Source organism: Xiphophorus couchianus, chromosome 1, assembly GCF_001444195.1.
Source record: "Xiphophorus couchianus chromosome 1, X_couchianus-1.0, whole genome shotgun sequence".
NCBI classification, from domain to species: Eukaryota; Metazoa; Chordata; class Actinopteri; order Cyprinodontiformes; family Poeciliidae; genus Xiphophorus; species Xiphophorus couchianus.
In genome coordinates this window covers 3,349,344-3,367,419 of record NC_040228.1, presented here as the reverse complement: position 1 = coordinate 3,367,419, position 18,076 = coordinate 3,349,344, and the positions used below count along the sequence as shown (strand labels likewise).

The 18,076-nt window shown below is 38.9% G+C and overlaps 1 protein-coding gene and 1 long non-coding RNA gene across 2 annotated transcripts; both read right to left on the bottom strand.

Moving 5' to 3' along the window:
- Positions 1-509: 509 nt before the first annotated feature.
- On the bottom strand, positions 510-6,999 carry LOC114147793 (keratin, type I cytoskeletal 18-like). The gene is made up of 7 exons (XM_028022461.1): positions 6,437-6,999; positions 4,234-4,316; positions 3,680-3,836; positions 1,780-1,944; positions 1,563-1,688; positions 1,164-1,384; positions 510-1,077 (listed from the first exon to the last, which is right to left on the bottom strand). Exons 1-7 carry the CDS (start codon positions 6,881-6,883, stop codon positions 960-962), a joined length of 1,317 nt encoding a protein of 438 aa, XP_027878262.1. The 5' UTR covers positions 6,884-6,999; the 3' UTR covers positions 510-959.
- Positions 7,000-9,176: 2,177 nt separating this feature from the next.
- On the bottom strand, positions 9,177-10,705 carry LOC114149027 (uncharacterized). The gene is made up of 2 exons (XR_003596422.1): positions 10,465-10,705; positions 9,177-10,369 (listed from the first exon to the last, which is right to left on the bottom strand). It is a non-coding gene; the product is annotated as an uncharacterized LOC114149027 (long non-coding RNA).
- Between the last annotated feature and the right edge of the window lie 7,371 nt (positions 10,706-18,076).

The following is an 18,076-nucleotide window of genomic DNA, read 5'->3' as shown; positions in this document are numbered from 1 at the left end:
ATCAGTTGCTTTAGGAATTTTTTTTCCTTTTTTTCCATCTGTAAGAAACTATGGCTTGAAACAAAATGCTCTATTCATTTGGGAGAGAACAGATCAAAGCTAACATGATTTGCACTAATAGAGCCTTTTTATTCAAAATGAAAGTGGAAGAGTTTATTCTGGCAGAGATGTGTTACTAACAGACCAAGAAAAACAACGCCAGACGGCTCAAAGGGCCTATCGTTACCCAAACGTCTGTTCTCTACTTTGGAGGCTTAAAAGCTCTTAAAAGTTAACCTTCCTGCAATTGTTTGATTTTTATTTTTGAAGTATGAATCTCCACAGTATAGGTTTTATGGAAAGTAAATGCAGAGATCATCAGTGAACAAAGTGAAGGATATGATGCTTATCATACAGGAACTCTAGGAGGCCCATTTTTTATTACTTTCACTGTTTGCTTACAATTGCAATGCCAAGCAAAAGACCCTTTGATGATAATCTGGAAGAAATAACACAGTTTGACATTCAGATTTTTTTCAAAAGAACTTTATTTAAATGTTTAATCATCACAGAGCAGCAGACAGACCAAATTGGGAAAAAGGAAAACCAAAGGCAAAAAGATGTATTTTGAAATGGTTTTTAATTGGACCCTTTTCAATTTGAAATTTCTCTCAATTTGTTAGATTCTTGATAGATTGACAAAATCTACCAATTGCAAACTATTGTAAACATCTATAGGACAGCAAACAATGACATAAATAAACCAAGATTAAATAAATAACTGATGATTTTGTTTTCCTCTCATCCAATTTCTATCAGCCTCTGCAACAACTGGTTGGCCTGGGAGTGAAGCTTAACAAAGAGCTCAGATCTTATGAGTATCTCTTGCATATAAAGTTTGATACATTTATAAAAACGAATACTTTGCTAATTGTTTTCTTGTTTTAGTGTTTCTTGGGTCTTTCAATCACATATTATGATTAAAGGTTCTTCGTTTCTGTGCTGGAGGAGACCACTTTCCCATCCACCAGGGTCTGTGTGACGGTCATTACTTTGGTCTTGGTCATTGTTTTCTGCTCTTCTAAGGCATCCTGAAGCCTACAGGAAAACATCAAATTTCTGTTAGTCTCTACAAATTTGATGAAGTAGGGTCTTTAGATGGTTTGTGCAAAAATTGTACTCACTTGAAGTCTTCACCGTCCAGCAGTCGCCTGTATGTTGCAATCTCGGCCTCCAGCTTCATTTTTGTGTTCAGCAGGGCCTCGTAATCCTGTGACTGCAGCTGGATCTGGTTCCTCAGCTGCGTGAGCTCTGCCTCCAGGCCCAGGAGAACAGCATTAAGGGACTCTATCTCCATGTTGTAGCGCAACTCTGTGTCCCTCAGCGTACCCTCCAGAGAGCCTTTCTGTAAGGACAATGAAGGGTTTTTAAGGGTTTACACAGTGATCATCAGAGTGTAAAGCTTGTGTCAACAACGTAACGGCGAGCAACATGAAGAGAGTGTGCTGACTTGGACATTGTTGTGAGGGAGGATAAGCTTGTGTTGAGGTAAATGAAGTATGTGCTGACTGCTAGCTTCTTACCAGGCTCTTCTGTGACTCCAGTTCAATCTCCAGGGTTTGTATCTGTCTGCGCAAGTCGTTTATCTCTGTCTGGGCGCCCTTGAGGGCCTCTGTGTTCTGTGTCACCTGTGTCTGAACTTCTACAATCTGAAATTAAAAGATGTGGTAATCACTTGATCATTGATAAAAGGAGAAAAGCTTTCTTGAGTGAAGACAGCTTTTTAAAAAAGTCATTTACCTGAGATTCATGCCACACTTTGAGATCCTCCTGGTTCTTCTTTGCCATCTTTTCATACTTAGCCCTAATTTCTGCCATGATCTGGGCCAGATCTTGACCCTTTGGAGCGTCAACATCTACGTGAACACCAGACTGGGCTATCTGGTTACGAAGCTCCATGACTTCCTAAAAGAAACACAAAAATGGACACAAGTATTATTAGTAAACCCTAGGACTGTAATAATGAGCTCAGCTCACAAACCAATACTTGATGTGAATAGGACAAGATTCTAGCTATATTTCGTCTTTATACTTTTACAAACAATATAAGGCCTAATTCAGGGGACAGTGGCACAGATGGTTGGAATTCATCGTCTAACCAGTGATAAATGGTTAAAACCCCCACTCTGTCCTTCTTGTCATTGTGTCCTTGGCGAAGACAGTTTGCCCACTTTGCCTGCTGGTGGTGGTCAAAGGGCCCTGCGGTTGTATGGTAAGTTACAAGGTGGCTACAATGTAGCTTACCATATCAGTGTGTGAATGGGTGAATGACTGAATGTAGTGTGAAGCAGAGTCCTCTGATTTGATAAAGTGCTACACAAGTACAGGCCATTTGCCATAGTTTATACCTTCTTGTTTGCTCAACTGCCCACCAAGCAATAGATCCTATATTTAATTTACCTGCTCTGTAGGCTCAATTAGATTTTTCAGCCCAGATATTTGTGAATAGGTTAATATATTAAAGGCTTTATGAATCTCCAGTGGTGTTTTAGAGAATGTGAAAGATTCTGTTCATTGTAGACTTTTTCAGTTCAAATCTGAGGAGATTTTAGGGGATTGAATGAAGTCCAGACTAAAAAAAAACCCCTCAAAAAACATTGAAGTTGCACTCTTTGTTGTCAGTATGAGGTACACAGGCGGGATTTTAGTGGCAAATAGCCCATAGCCAATTCATTGTCACAATACAAATGCTAATACCAAGAACTTCCAAAGACCTACCGCCTGCTAAGATGGTTCTTAAAGTGAAGGGCTTCGTTCAAGGCTAATGTCAACTGGTTTTTATTGTTCAACTCAAGACAACTCAAGTACTGCTTCCTCTCTTACTACAAAATTAGAGTTCTGCAGTAGAAATCCAGGATCTCCAGCTTAAAGCATACATCTTTACATTCAGGGCACGTAGTAATGGCTTAAACGTAGTATGAACAAAATTATGTACCTACAGCAACGTGAGGGCATTGCACCACACAGACATCACTTGAATAATAAATATCCAGGCATTTATTTCTTAGATCTACTAGTTTTATTTTTTGCTTGGTTTATTTTTTATCTCTGTTTTTGATCTTGTTTGACTTCTCAAAAATGCACAAACAAATCAATGTTTAACAAACACAATGGATGACTGGTGAACCATGACCTGTCTGTGACTCCAGGCCTCCTCTAAGCCATAATCATATGCTATGGCCAGATAAATATACAGGAGTCATATCTAAATCTTTGTCTGGGTACGTAAATAGTTAGTTTAATACTTTCCTCAGTAAACAAATGGCTGTGTTTTGGCTTCTCTGCTCGAATCCCAATCATTTTAATTCTGCGGTGCTGTTTCCAAGTATGGACTGTAAGGAATTTTATGATGAGGCTTCCCACAGAATTCACACACAGATATTTTAGATGTCTTAGCAGATTTAAACGTGGAGTTTTCTCACGCCTGTTTTTAAGAACGCCCTGCAGCTGACCACACGGCATCTTTGTGTGCTTTAGGTAAATGTCTACAGCAGGAGTTATTAAGATGAGCTTGTGTGCAAATATTTATCCAGATACCTCAAGGGTGTGGACCTTTGCTCAAGTGTTTTCAGGAGTATTTCTTGAAGTATATTTGTGCAGTGCAGTAGCATAGCTGGAATAGCGTTGGCTTTAAACTCACATTTTCATGGTTCTTTTTGAGGTGGATGAGCTCTTCTTTCAGGGTTTCGATCTCACTCTCCAGGTTCATGCGGCTCAGGTTGGTGTCATCGATGAGTTTCCTCAGACCGACGATGTCGGCCTCCACAGACTGACGAATGGCCAGCTCAGACTCGTATCTGAACAATACACAACCACAAACAGCATATAACAGATACTAAATTATCATCAGGAATATCTTGTGTTATGGAATTACATGTAATGTAGTCAAGGATCAAATCTTTTGTGTTTGTTTCTTTAGGACTGAATGTACACAAAATTTAGAGGTCACCATTCAATTCTGCTGCCACTGGCCAGCTGTGTTTGCTTACGTCTATGACACAACTGCAGCGTCTCCACCGCTTATGATGCAAGGGTGCTGATTTATGACTACGAGACAAATGACTGCCTCCTTAGATCATGACAGGATTTATTCATTGCACTACCCAGACCCATTCTGTAGTAAAACAGGGTGTGTGCCCACAGATGTCTGCCTTTGTGTTTTACAATATTAGCGGCATAGCAGGCGGGTCTTACTTTACTCTGAAGTCATCGGCTGCCAGACGAGCATTGTCGATGTTGAGAACCAGTCGGGCATTGTCGGTGGTGGCATCAAAAATCTGGAAAATGTTAAACAAAACAAATCTTAATACGTCTTAGAGTTGAAGAAATAAACTACACCAAAAAAAAAAATACTCAAAAAAACAGATACCACTTATCCTTTTCAGCACAATAATCTGATTTGTAGGTAGTTTTTCATGTTGCATATGTTAATTTGAAACTAGCTAAGCTACGCCAAGCTAAAGACTGATTAAAGTTAAAAAGTATTACACCTACTCGGAGCTAACCTAAAGGAGATTTACAACTAATTTAGTTAAAATTGCTCTATAAAGGGCTTTAACTAACATTGGAAGGAAGAAGCTAAGCTAGCTTGTTTTCGTACTATTAAGCAAACCTCAGCTAACTAGCTGGCAGTAGCAGCACTCAAGTAGCTAAATATAACACAAATTTTTAAATGGTCCTGCAATGTCTTTGATAAATGCTTTTGAAAATAGTATTAGAACCTTAAAGTATTCTGACTAAAAGCTAAGCTTAGAAGGTAATGTAAAAAACGAAAGTTTTACTGGTTGTGTACATTTATGCCAAGCCAGGATCGATACTTACTGGTAGCAGCAACAGAAGTTGCTAAATATAAAACATGACACACATTTTTACAATTGTACTGGTTTAGCTCTTTGAGAAATATTGAAAACTTAAAAATATATTCTGACACAACAAACAAAACATCAACTTTAAACTAAAGGATCATAAAATTTGCTTATTTCATGAACCTATAAAAGGATTAGAGAGAAAATGTCACTGCCTGTTGGTGCATTCAGGGACAGTGAGAGTTAACCACTTTTAAAACCAGGTGGTTTGCTTTAGCAGTCACGGTAAGGTTGATAAGGCTGGCATGAACAGCAGGTAGGCAACCAGGTGACAAAGTCCATGAGCCAATAAAAAACTGCCAGGCAGCTCTTCTGCTCCAGAGAGCAGGATCTATCCTGTTAACATTTGCATGACCCAGGTGGTGATTTGGTGGTTGTGTGTGTGCGTGCGTGTGTGTGTGTGCTTGTCCAGTCTTGTGATTGTGTGTGTATGTGGGTTTCTCCATGGATAGTTGACTTAGTGTGTTGATCTGTTTTAGCTTTGCTGTGACAGTCACTGTTTTCTCAGATAAAACTGAGGTGGAAGGGCACTAACTGAGCAATTATCTGTTTTAAGCAAGACAAAAAATAGCCAACCCTTACCCCCCAATGTTTGTTTATATGAACTTTGCTCCCTTTGTATTTGTAAAACAAACCCAGTTTAATAAAGTATTTTCTGTTATGTGATTTGAAAGATAAACCCCTTTATATCATTTTTTGCTTCAGATTTTAAAAAATAAATTCCACTTCTGTTGACCTTGATGCTTCTGAACTGCTACTCAAAGGGTTAGAACAAAAGTACTTTTTGGGTTTCCCAATACTGAAGGAACCTAGCCAACACAAATGGAATGGTTTCATTAGATGAAAAAAACTCCTTTGACTCATTCTAACTCATTCTGACCTCTTTTTATAGAATATGAAGTAAACATCTGTAAACCAACTACTTCTAGCTTATTACTCATTTGAGTGGCAGACTTATTAGTAAGATCTTAGGCTGGCATACAGAAGATACAGAGATTGTCATCTCTTGACATTCCCTTTTCTGTGTGATCTGCCTTTTCTGCTATTGTTCAGCTAGATCCAATGAAAGAAAATCATAGTTGAAACTGTAATGAATGGCCCTGGAAGTTGACTTTTAAAGTTGGACTTTTTCCACTTTTGTTATGCTTTGGTTTCCTGTCTGTGCGATCGCTGACTCTGTTACATTCCTCCTCCATACTGTTTCCGGTGGAGACTTTGGGCCCCTCTGGCATTCAGCGTAGGAATTTATTAAAACAGAAAATGCCTTGACGCATGTACGAGTTGCATTTTAATAAGAAGCCAGAGCTGTTCATTAGTTTTATCACATTTGTAATGTTAGATATTGCAATTTTTACTGTACTGGATTGATTTCTTTTGAGGTCAACAGATCCCAAATCTTTCATTTCCCCCAACATCTCATTGTGGTTCTCCTTTTTCACTCTAGCGGTCCATCACATATTTTCTTTTCAACACTTCTTAATAAACACATTCCCATGTCTGCCCATTTCATCCCCCCACACTTCCCTCCTTACCTTCTTCCTCAGGTCATCAATGATGGGCTGGTATTTGCTGTAGTCTCTGAAGTCAGGTCCGCTCTTCTCCAGGGCCTCTTTGATCTTTATCTCCAGCTTGTGGTTGGCCTTCTCCAGGTTCCTCACCGTCTCCAGGTAGTTCGCCAGTCGGTCATTCAGGTTCTGCATGGCGAACTTCTCATTGCCCATGATGTCTGCGCTGTTCCCGCTCACCTGGACGCTGCTGGAGAACCCCCCGGCCCCGGCTCCGCCTCCCATCCCGGCTCCCATCCCGGTTCCCAGGGAGCTTCTGTAGCTGGAGGACACGCTGATGCGGGAGCCGCCAGCACCGCCGTGGATGGACTGGGCTTTGTAGACAGGAGCGGAGGTGCGGGTGATGGACATGGCAGGGGCCCTGCTGCTGGTAGAGGAGCGCATGGAGTATGCAGTTTGCCTGGTAGTTTGCATGGTTGCTCTAGAGTGTTGAGACTCAGTGAGACAGACTGTGAGTCAAAGAGAGAGAGAGAGGCTGAGGGGACAGAAATTGGAGCTCACAGACAAGCGGCAGGAGGAGATGGGGAAGCCTTTTAGAATATATAAGCGCGTGGACTAACAGGTCCGCCCCTCAGTCCACCCCTTAATGTCTCCTCCCTGTTTTCCACACAGAGGTACTCAAAACCACATCATTGTACTCCTCAGCTCTCCTGAGGGATGTGAAGGAAAGTTTTGTAGAAAATAATTGACAATAATAGTTGGACATTTAGTGTAAAAAAAAAAAAAAAAAGCTTGTTTTAATTTCTTATTTAATCACCACTGCATTATGGATTTAGAAAGAATTTTAACATGATTGATTCTTTATTGAAAACACTAATTAAGAAAGAATGTTACAACCAAGTTAACATGGATGGTAATTTGTTGGATGATGCTATAGATGAGTATAAAATCAAGTTCATACTTCTACACTGCAAAAGTACAAACTCATGCAAAGTATTTTGGGTCTAGTGAACATACCTTAATACACTTCAAATAAGACACAAAACTAACTCACAGGTAACTTTTCAGCAAGATATGAGTTTATTTTAAGTCAATAATTCCTTAGTATTGATGAAAAATTACTAGTTCCATTGGGATAATATTTTACTTATAACATTGGAAAAATATCTTGTTATAAGTGAAATAATCTAATACTTTTTCTGTTTATATAATTTAGTTTATTATTGGACCTTATTGGAAACTACTTCCAATAAGGTCAAACTCAAACTAGTGACGTATTCAGTCTGGTCCAAATATAATGGAATTACAAAAACTCACTTTAAATTCAAAAATGTGTTGCTTAACTTGCTAACTGACAACAACCATGTTGGTGTTATTACAGTGTAATGTCACACACCCTCCACCCTGATTTTAGCTAATTTCAGGGAATTTTACTCACCTAATGTCATCACCCCATGCGATGGACTGGATGAGGTCATGTCACTCATGGTGAGTGACTATTTCAACTGAAACAAGCAATTACGCTACATGTCATCAACTGGTTTATACTTATCTCTCACTGCGGCATCTTAAACTGTCTGAAGAATTGCACCATGTCTGACAAATAAATCCAACAGAAACTCTAATGTGTGTTTGAAGCATAGTTTTGTTCCAGATGTTATGTGCAACACTGTTTGTTGTCTGTCTCGCAGAGCCGGATGTCTGTCCCATTGCCCACCACCCCTTCCCATAAAGGATACGGTCAAACAAAGGAACAATTCCACAGACTGTTAGTAGATACCTGAGAACAATGACTTTCTGCAGCAGTAAACATATTTCAGGGGCCCTCCTGCTGCTTTTTAACACAAGCACATTCCACAGACTCACACCAAACTACTTGGCCTGTAACAAAGATTAAAATCTGGTGTGCTATTGGGGGTTTTTGGGCCTCTGCAGTTTTTCCTATAGTGCATGTTTGAGGGCTACAACAACTGGGTGTTTTATAACACACCTGTCTGTCACCACTGTTTCAAAATCACTTCAAGCTGTTAAGCAATGATAATACTTATGATTTGGAAATAGAAATGTCTTCCCACACATTGTGTGACGCGTTGGTAAAAACTGGTCCTAAGAAAACATTTTAGCTCAACCGTTTCACTTTTCAGTCAAATCTTTCCTTAGTTTTGATTTTCATGCAGAAACATGAAGCCGGATATTAAAACATGATTAAATTGAAACCATTCTTGTGCCATCATTGAGAATGAAAACAAAACAGATTCCTGTAAAGCAAAACCATGAAGTCGGTGCATAAGAAAATGTTTTGAAAGGCGACGTATTAACACCACAGCTAAAGCTAAATTAAATAAATAAATAAATCTTGTCTTTATTTGGGAGCAATTGGCATTGCTAAAAGTAGTAAAGGTATGAATTAAAGATTAAAAAAATCACTTTTTTAGATAATTATCAGTCTTCTCTCAGTTTTCAGATAATAGCCACATCAGTCACGCTAGGTCCTTTAACAGAGAAGCATTTAGTGCATTTTTTTGGTTCATTTAGTCTGGTCTGTAAGGCTGCCACACCTAGAGCAAAACAAACATTAAGGTAAGGGGAAGATAACGAGCGTAAAAGAGATCATGTTTTGATGAATGATGGAGATTAGTCTGCCTCTGTAAGCTTTTCTTTGTGACAAAGAGAGAGGCTTTTAAAGAGTCTTTTAAGTGAAAAGATATCGGCTTTTCTAGCGTACTCAGTAAGAAATCACTTACTTATATAACAAAATATTAGCAGAAGTACACTGAAGTTTAAGAGTTTTTATGTTTTTTTTTAGGAATTAGCATCAGTGGAAAGCAGCACCATTCCATTTCTTTCTCATTTATGTTCAATGGAGAAAAATGTCCAATAAATATTTGGAGATTTCACCTGGTGCTAAATGATATCATCACCTAATATTTACAAAGGGCTGTGTGCCTGTAATGAATCTGGTAATAGAGATAACGTCTGGAGATTAGCACTAAGTGAGTAAAACACACTCTAAATATCCAGAATTACAAATCAGCTTTTGCTTCAATGTTGTTATATACGTTTATTTATAGTTATTTCACTTTTATTTTCAGTCTTTTAAATATGATGTTTGTTGGGAATCTGCACTTTATAAACAGATAGAACCAAAAGACTTTAAAGGCTGGCTTGTGCTTTTGCCCTTTTGTCCACTCAGGTACCTACAAAAAGACACTGCAAGGCATCATTATTAGGACCAAGACTGTAACTTAGTATTTTAATTAATTAATTAAATAGATTTAATGCATAACTTTTTTTTTACGGAATTACATTTTTTATTACTTACAAAGGTTGATAACTCCTCACATATGATGAATATTCATGTATTCATTCAAACACCTTTCCAAGTCTAACATAGTGAATTGAACATTTTGGTTTTTCACTCTCTCTAATATCTGTCCTCACAGCAACAGCCTCTCAGTAAAACATGATGCGTGGTAAGATAAAACAGAGGATCCTGTCTTGATTTTTTTTTTATTATCTATGAACAAGTTTAAGATGAGACATACAAATGTAGTTATCTTTTAAACTGTCTCTTGACTCAAAGGGAAGATTAAATGGAAGATCTATTTAATCTGGAAAGTCACAAGACAGTAACAACTGATGAATCACAAATCCCGTCAATGGGATATTCACTTAAAAAGGTTATCACTTTTTTATTTGAACAGTCATGTTTGGTTACAACGGGAGCCTTTGATGTTAATACGACCTAATGCAATCATTTAAAACATAAGTTGGCTCACAGTTGACGTCTGTATATTGAAACTCTTCTTTACTGGAAAAGGCTGCCTTTTCTGGTCCTAGCTGTCTGGCACGGTGGAGCTGTTTTTCTCTGTGGGACCATCCCTTTTTTTCTCGGGGGGGGGGGCTCACATTCGTCTCCAGAACACCCACAGAAAATGTGCAAAGTCTGAGCAGGCTTATCTGAAACAAAGAATGAATAGTCAGAAATCTCCTTTGCACTTCCAGCCAAGAGACTGTCAAGCTTCTTTCTAGTCCTGTGTGAAAAGCTGGCTGACCTTTTGGCTGTTTTTCTCTCAACACGTCATTCATTACCGGCACAAACCATCAGAGGTTATTTCCGTGAGGCTTCTGCTGAAGAAATGCTTTCACAAAGACTGTCAGTTGTAACTCACTCACACATTTCTTCCCTCAATTTCACCTCAGAGCTGTTGGATGGGACAGTTTGTCTCTGGGTAGTAGTGCGAGAATATGCAGCACACCTCACACGGCTGTGTTTCCATTCACAGTACAAATGCGCAATTAAACACTTCAAAAATAAATTTGATCAATGGAAATGGAGCAATTTTGAAAAAATGAAGAGTTTTACCACTAGGATGAGATGTTTTTTGTTTTTTTGTTTTGTTCGTATCAAAATTGGTTTATTTCACAAAACTGGACAGGAAATACTTTTTTGGTATCCCACGAGTCACATGATCAACAGCCGGATGTTACAACAAGCGACGAAGAACAAGACAACAGGAAGTAGTTGGAGGATCATTTCGTGGCATGTTTTTAATGACTTATCGCGTGTCACTGCACCATTGGTTCCAGAAACTCGATCCATTGGCTAATTTCCCCATGTGCTAACAAAAATACTTCCAAGGAGGGTATTTGTATTTGGTTTTTCTTTTTAATACCATTGTAGTTATAAAAGTAGTGCAGAGAATAACAAGAAATGAAAATAAAACCAGCTTAACCACATTTTGCTAGACTTCTGCTGAAAAAAACTAAATCAAGTAAACCTATGTGCCGGTGTTAAATGATCCAATTTGTTTTACCAATGAACACTTGGTATATGTTCTTGTACAGTCCAATAACACATTTAGTTATGTCATACAAAATCCAATCATAAAAATAAAGTTCTTTTTTTGTCTGTGATAAGTCCATGAGAGGCTGCATTGACAGTAGCTAACAGTCTCATGGGTCCAATACACAATTTTCTATTGAATTATAATCTTTGAATTTAAATTATGATAATTATTTATTAGAATTATAGCATTGTCTAGGAAAATATGTCTTATAACAAGTAACATTTGAATTAATACAAATTAAAATATTAGACTTTGTTGAAGTACGTTTAAGAATAATCCAGAAGTATTTCTTCAGCGTCTGAGCAAATGAACCAAAGGTACGTATCATCCTTCTGTGACAGATTGTGCAGTAACAGCCTGAACAAATTTATTTACGTGGGACTTTTATTTAATTTCTTATTTAATGGAAACACTGAAATTAAGGAATTGTGTTTTTTCGACATTAGCAGAAGATGGACAAAGATTTGCATTGTGGGTCGACAAAGACCTTAAGAAGCTCATGATGACTCACTGGAGGAGTGGAGACACACACACACACACACACACACACACACACACCATCATACAGATGGCGGACACTTGGGTGTAGACAATTTGCAGGTGTGTGGAACATTCCAACCAGGTGCAGTGGCCCGATGTGGAGAAAAGCTGAATCACTGATCAGAGTTCTGTTATCGGCGAACCGTCTGTGTTGGCAGTCCAGGATGTTTGTGAGAAAATGACAAAAACAGACATGATGTCACGGAGTTTTTTTCAGATTGTCCTTCTGATTAAAGGGAAAAGCTGATTCCTGTCAGTTGTTTGTTATCCTTCATGTCTGTCAGGGCAGATAAGGCCCCCAGGTGCCAAATACCAGACAAAGTCACTTTACATGCTTTTTAACAGAGTTTATATTAACGGGGTATGTTTCACAAAGGTGCAAATGAAAGAGACTGCTCGATTTAGTTGAAGCGTTGCAGCTGTTAACGTTGTTTAGCACATGGCTGTCACAGGTTAGGTCAGGGTGTTGTCTTAGCTGAAAGTCTCTCTGTTTACTGGAATGGGATGGGAAGGACAGATGAGTCAAAGGTCAAGAGTCAGGAGGTCTGCTTAGAGTCAAGCCAGGACATTGAGTATGTGGTCTTCAGGGTGGAACACTAGTCAAAAAAATTACAAACATGTGAATGCAGGGTGGGATAATCCCATCACATGACAAATGAATTTATAAATGAAGACAGAACAACAAATATGATTAAACAAACAGCATTAGAGGAAGTCCAGAAAAAAAGCTGCATTTGTTTTACAGTTTCTTCTTTTCTTATGTTTAAGTCTCTTTTCTTAATAGATGTTTGACTTTACAGACCTTTTTTTCTTCTATTATTTAAAACATGTATTACTGTAATATGCCCTAATCATAAACCAATTTTTGTTTGTTTATTATCACCGTTGGTAAAACGCAAATGAGCAAGTAGGGTTAAATAATGTCAAATCTACCCCACTATAATGAATGCCTAATAAGACACAGATTTTACTGGTTAAACTCTTGTATTGTCACTCTTTTTAAAATGTACTGTTGAAGTTATATTCAATCAAGTAAAGTTTGTCTGTGTAGCACATTCCAGTTTGCATGGATGAGTTTCTCTAGAGTTCTCTAATTCTGGAAATGTTCTTCAGGTGATAGAAGGCCGACTTTGTAACTGTCTTTATGTGACCCTGAAGGTTCAGGTCAGAGTCCATCACTACTCCCAGATTTCGGGCCTGATCTCTGGTTTCCAGCTGTGTGTTGACTCTACATCACTCCTCCTTAGGTTCAAAGATAATAACTTGAGTTTTGTTTCTGCTCATCTGGAGAGAGTTATGTTTCACCACTGATTTGCTTTAAGCATCTGTTTAGTGCTTAGATGGATTCAGAACTGCTTGTTGACATTGTAATGTAGAGCTGTGTATCATCAGCTGTGTATAATTGTGGTAACTAATCTTACTTGTTAAAACCTGAGCTAGCAGGAGCATGTAGTTATTGTTCTGACCTGTGTGACTTGGTCTGTTGCAGTAATGGCAAATCTCACACAGAACGTTTTCCTTTGGTCTTGACCTTTGAAAGCTTTCACTTCATAAAGTTCAATTATTAATCCGCTGAGAGCTGCGAGAGAACCAATTAACATGAGCCAAGTTAATTCTGCCATCGCAACAGGTCTGAAAGGGGAATGCGATATTAAGAATACCACACAGAATGGCTTTTACAGTTGCTTCTAGAATGACTGGAAATTCAAGGTGATAAGAGAAAAAAGAGGAAAGAAAGTCAGACTGAAGTTTAAAAATGCTGAAGCTGCTTGAGTCTGAGGTTAGGGTGGAGTTTGGGAGGTGTAATATGTTGAGTGCCTCAAAGTTGGGCGACGTTGGAGAAGGTTTCACTGTAAAAATGTTATGTGTAAGTTTATGCTGCTTTTACTAGTCCAGGGTTTGTGGTGAAACCAGGATTTTATGAGCGGATATGCCACGCCCCTCAGAAGGCAGGCATGTAATTTACTCCGCTGAGATCTGGGTCTAAAGGTTTAGACTTTTCTCTCTCCCTCACCTTCAGAATGTTTGGTGTTGCTGCATTTAGTTTGTTTCTGTAGATCAGTAACATGAAGTCAGCATACGAGAACATTGTATATTGTTTATGCAGGGAAGAATTCCAGAAACATTCTCATTGAGAACTTTAACAATTTCAGCAGCACATGTCATCTTGTTTCAATATTTGTAGCTGGACACAGACTCTCAATTGGAGAAGTAGCTCCTTTAATGAGCTCAGCACATGCGCATTTCCACCAAGTGCTTGCTAATTTCTGAGGGCTAGTCTGAAGGAGCTAAAGGGGGAAGAGCTGCTCTGCGAGGCAGAAGGAGGAGCTTTGTCCTTGAAGGCGTTGCTAGGCCCACCCAGGCATTTTGCACAGTTGAATGGTTGCCACGGGAGATTAAAGGATTTCTCAAACATGCATAAAAGAATCAAAGCAACACTCTGGGTATGTTTTTGATGGAATAAGATTGTACCATAACGTAAAAAAAGTTTATTTTACATAATACTCCGCCTTTAAGTAATCAAAACTCATTAGTTGTACTGGACTTTATTTAGGGGTCTCATTGTATCGTTCTTTCAGGTCACATTGACGGATTACTTTGTGTTGCTCCAGCTCTTAAATCCCCAATAAAAAGTGGCACATGACGATATGCAGCAAGTTCATCGGGGATGGAGGGTTTTGGGACTAATTTCAGTCATGTATAAAAGTCAAGAGTTAAAGATTTTGCAACAGCTTTTGGGACTGAGCAAATCTCTTGACAATTAGTGATGCATAAAGTTTTCAAGAGTCAAGAGTTTTGTGGATGTTGGATGCAGAACAGAAATGAAGAAATAACTGATGGGAGTGTATTGAGAGAACAGGATGTATTTTGCTATTAAAGAATGTGTGGGGGACGACACTGATAGGGTAAAGGTTCATTTAAAGGAGGAAATCCTCTGTAATAAAACCATGACCAGTTGTTCTTGAGCAATTGTGAAATCGTATATATTATGATTTGAAATAATGCCGTAGATAAGGCTGCTGACAGGCGTGTCAGGTGTTGGTAACTACTGTCGGGTTGACGTTAAATCATTACGGATGAGCAACATTTTTCAAAACAAGCCAAGCCCAAAATCCTATGCTCCACCTAAGGAGGTTCTCTTGCGCCTTCTTGCTAATAACAGCTACAGTTTTCTCTCACTCAGACATTCTTTGCCACGCTGGCTCCTCCTCCCTCCCCACATTCCCGCTCAGTAATTGCTCCCAGAATTCCTCCCCGTGACGCACGGCACGCTGGAGGCTTCTAAACTTGGTTCTGGCTGTGTTGCCATGGTGATGAGAAAACGTTTTGCCAAATTTTGACTTTGTAAATCGCTCTAGTCAGCCTGTTATTGTACAACTCCTGATGAGGACGTGATGGAGTTGTGTGGAGCCCACTTGGCAAACGCCCACTGTAGTTGACACACCACATTTCACAAGCGTGTGCAAAAAGCAACCCGCACTGCAGCGGTTTCTATTCAGTTCTTCAGAAAATCCTCTCTGAGTCTGAGCAGCTGGACTGCAGCTGGACACAATGGACTCATTTGAGTGGACAGGCACCGTCTGAAAAAGCTCTCCAAAGAGAGCCTTCAGTCTCAGTCAAGCGATAAAAAGAATGAGAAGAAGGGGGAGAGAAAGAATGACTACTGTCTGCTGCAGAAGAATGCTGAAACCAGCGTAGTCTGCTGAATAATGAAGTATTGATTGATAGATGTGTGAATGTGTTACGCCAAAGAAAAGGGTTTTAGTTTTAAAATGCCTACAGTAGCTCAAATACAATAATTTTCCATTCTATGTTGTGGTTAAATAAAAAATAAAAATTCAGACTGAAAAAGTTTAGATGATTTTACTTGTCACCACAAGAGGCCGTTCAGTTGGATGCAGTTTTATCAGTCAATCAGCATTCATGCTACTCACAAAACTACGTCAGAGGAAACTGCAGGCACCCTCCGTCAGCTGATAACTCTGACCAGTCATTATCAGCTGACCAGTCTGATGCTGTCAAAAAGTAAACTACTGTAAGACTTGCAATGCCTTAATACTTAATATTTATAATCCTTTATTCCTGTTTATTGTGATGATTTTCTTACAGCTGATGAAAACAGTATTCAAGATATAAAAAAACCCTTTATGACATAGTAATATGGGTTTAATGCCTAACATGTTTAATACTTGCTTAAAGATGTTATTTTCAAAAGGGTATTTTTAATGTGGCAAACAAACTTCATCAGAAGCATATTATAATTCACTGAATATGATTATTTCAGTAGCACAATTCTTTTTCCCATGTATTGTTTGGAACTCGGATCGAGACTGTGGTAGTCCTATATTGCAAAACATGTAGCATTTGCTAGCTGTGGCATTCAGTCACTTAGCTAATTCCATTCAAATAAAACTCAGTAATGTGATTTGACAGCATTTTACCCCTTTAAACAAGATTGTTCAGTGGAGGTCACTGATTACTATATCCAAAATAAGAGTAGGAGAAACAGTTTTATTTTTGCAGCTAACATCGTTGTTAATAGCAGTGTTAGCAAGTCAGCCATCTTGGATTTGAAGGATTAGGAAAAAGAATTTCCAGATTACTTTCAACCTTTGTCTGACCTGTAGCTGTCTCCATGTTGGCTTATGATTAAAAATGTAGACAAATCAAGCTGGTTTAATTTTGTACAGACTTGTTATCCTCCCATCAGTGACAGCATATGGCTCATTGGTGGAGGAACTCTTAAGCTGGTTCCTCATAATGGCTAAAACAAGAATCAATGACATCAGCTACACCAATCCTGAAAAGGTCACAGTTACAAATTTATCATTTGCCTCAGTGGTTGCCATGTAGGCTTAATAAACAGATCATAAATAATCCCTAAACATTTTGAAAAGTGACTTTAGACTTTTCTAGAAAGCTAGTGCTAGCTTGTACATAAGCTAGCTAAAAAAACAACCCAGAATCAGTCAGTAGAAATTGTTTTTAAGTGTTTGTGAACTTTCCTTCTCAGTGATAACGCTCTATTTTGTTAGCTTCAGTCCATCCATCTCTCCGTTTTTGGCTCAGGTCTTTCCTCACAGCGAATGAAGTCCCTATTTGTTCATCGATCCCCCCACTCCATTCAACCATCACTCCTGAACAAGACACTAATTAAACTTGTTTTCTTAACTTCCTCCCTTCCTGTGAAAAGTTACTTAAAGTTAGTAGTTCTTTAGCTGTTACACCTGTGGGCCCCATCAGTTCCCTAGTCTCTGAGCTAGTGACCTGTAATAAATGTTGGTAATGGGATAAAAGTTTAGGATCTGCTTCTGAAAAAAAAGCAGTAAAGGTTAGTCTTATGCCTTGAGGAGCCTCTCTACATGTGAGCTGTAGGCATAAATTCTACAACTTATAACTTATTTGCAGAAAGATCTAGAAGAAAACCATTTCACTTGGAAATATTTGTTTCCTTTATCAAAGTATGATTTTTTTAACCTGGACAATGATGAAGGCTGAATAATCAATCTTGAGACAATACCACTGGTTGGATCAGCTTGTTTGTCCCGTTTCCATTGACGCCACAGCTTGTATTTATATCTGTCCCATCTAGTAATGACTTTTTGGAGGCTGCATGTCTATTTCAAGTACAGTGGCTGACTCATTCCTCCCATGTAATTACCGCCAGGCTGACCAGCCACTGCCTCATAGATTGTACACTAAATGAAACGTGCAAGCAGGGAGGAAGGTTCAGGGAAATCCCTCTTAATAACAGGGGTATCCCCATCTACAGGAAACACGCCCTCTCCTTTCCCATAACACTGCCAGAGAAAAAAACACCCACACACTACCTATGTGGACATCTGTGCACCATTAAATTTTCCTCCAGCGTTCCACTGCTTCGCCATCTTTCTTTCTTACCAGTTTTTCCACACCATGCCATTGTGGGCGTAGATGACTTTATTTTCATTCTAAGCAGCGGGAAAATGATTCAGTTCTCTCCTTTGAGTTTTCTTTTGGTTTATGGCCTTGGTAACTTCTTTAATTGGCAAGGAATCATTGTAATTGACTTGGATGCCTTCTTCCAACAGGACACACACAATCAGAGAACATGTCAGATGAAAAAGGGAGAAAAACTGCCAAGAACTACGGTCAGAGCCAGTTGGAGGACTTGATAAATATCGCATATGTTCACTACTTGCAACATATCTGTATGAAAAGGCAAGCTGACAAGCTGCAACCGCCTCAGTGCCTTTCCTGTGGGCTAGTCTGGTCTTAGAGGAATTTGTCTGTCTGG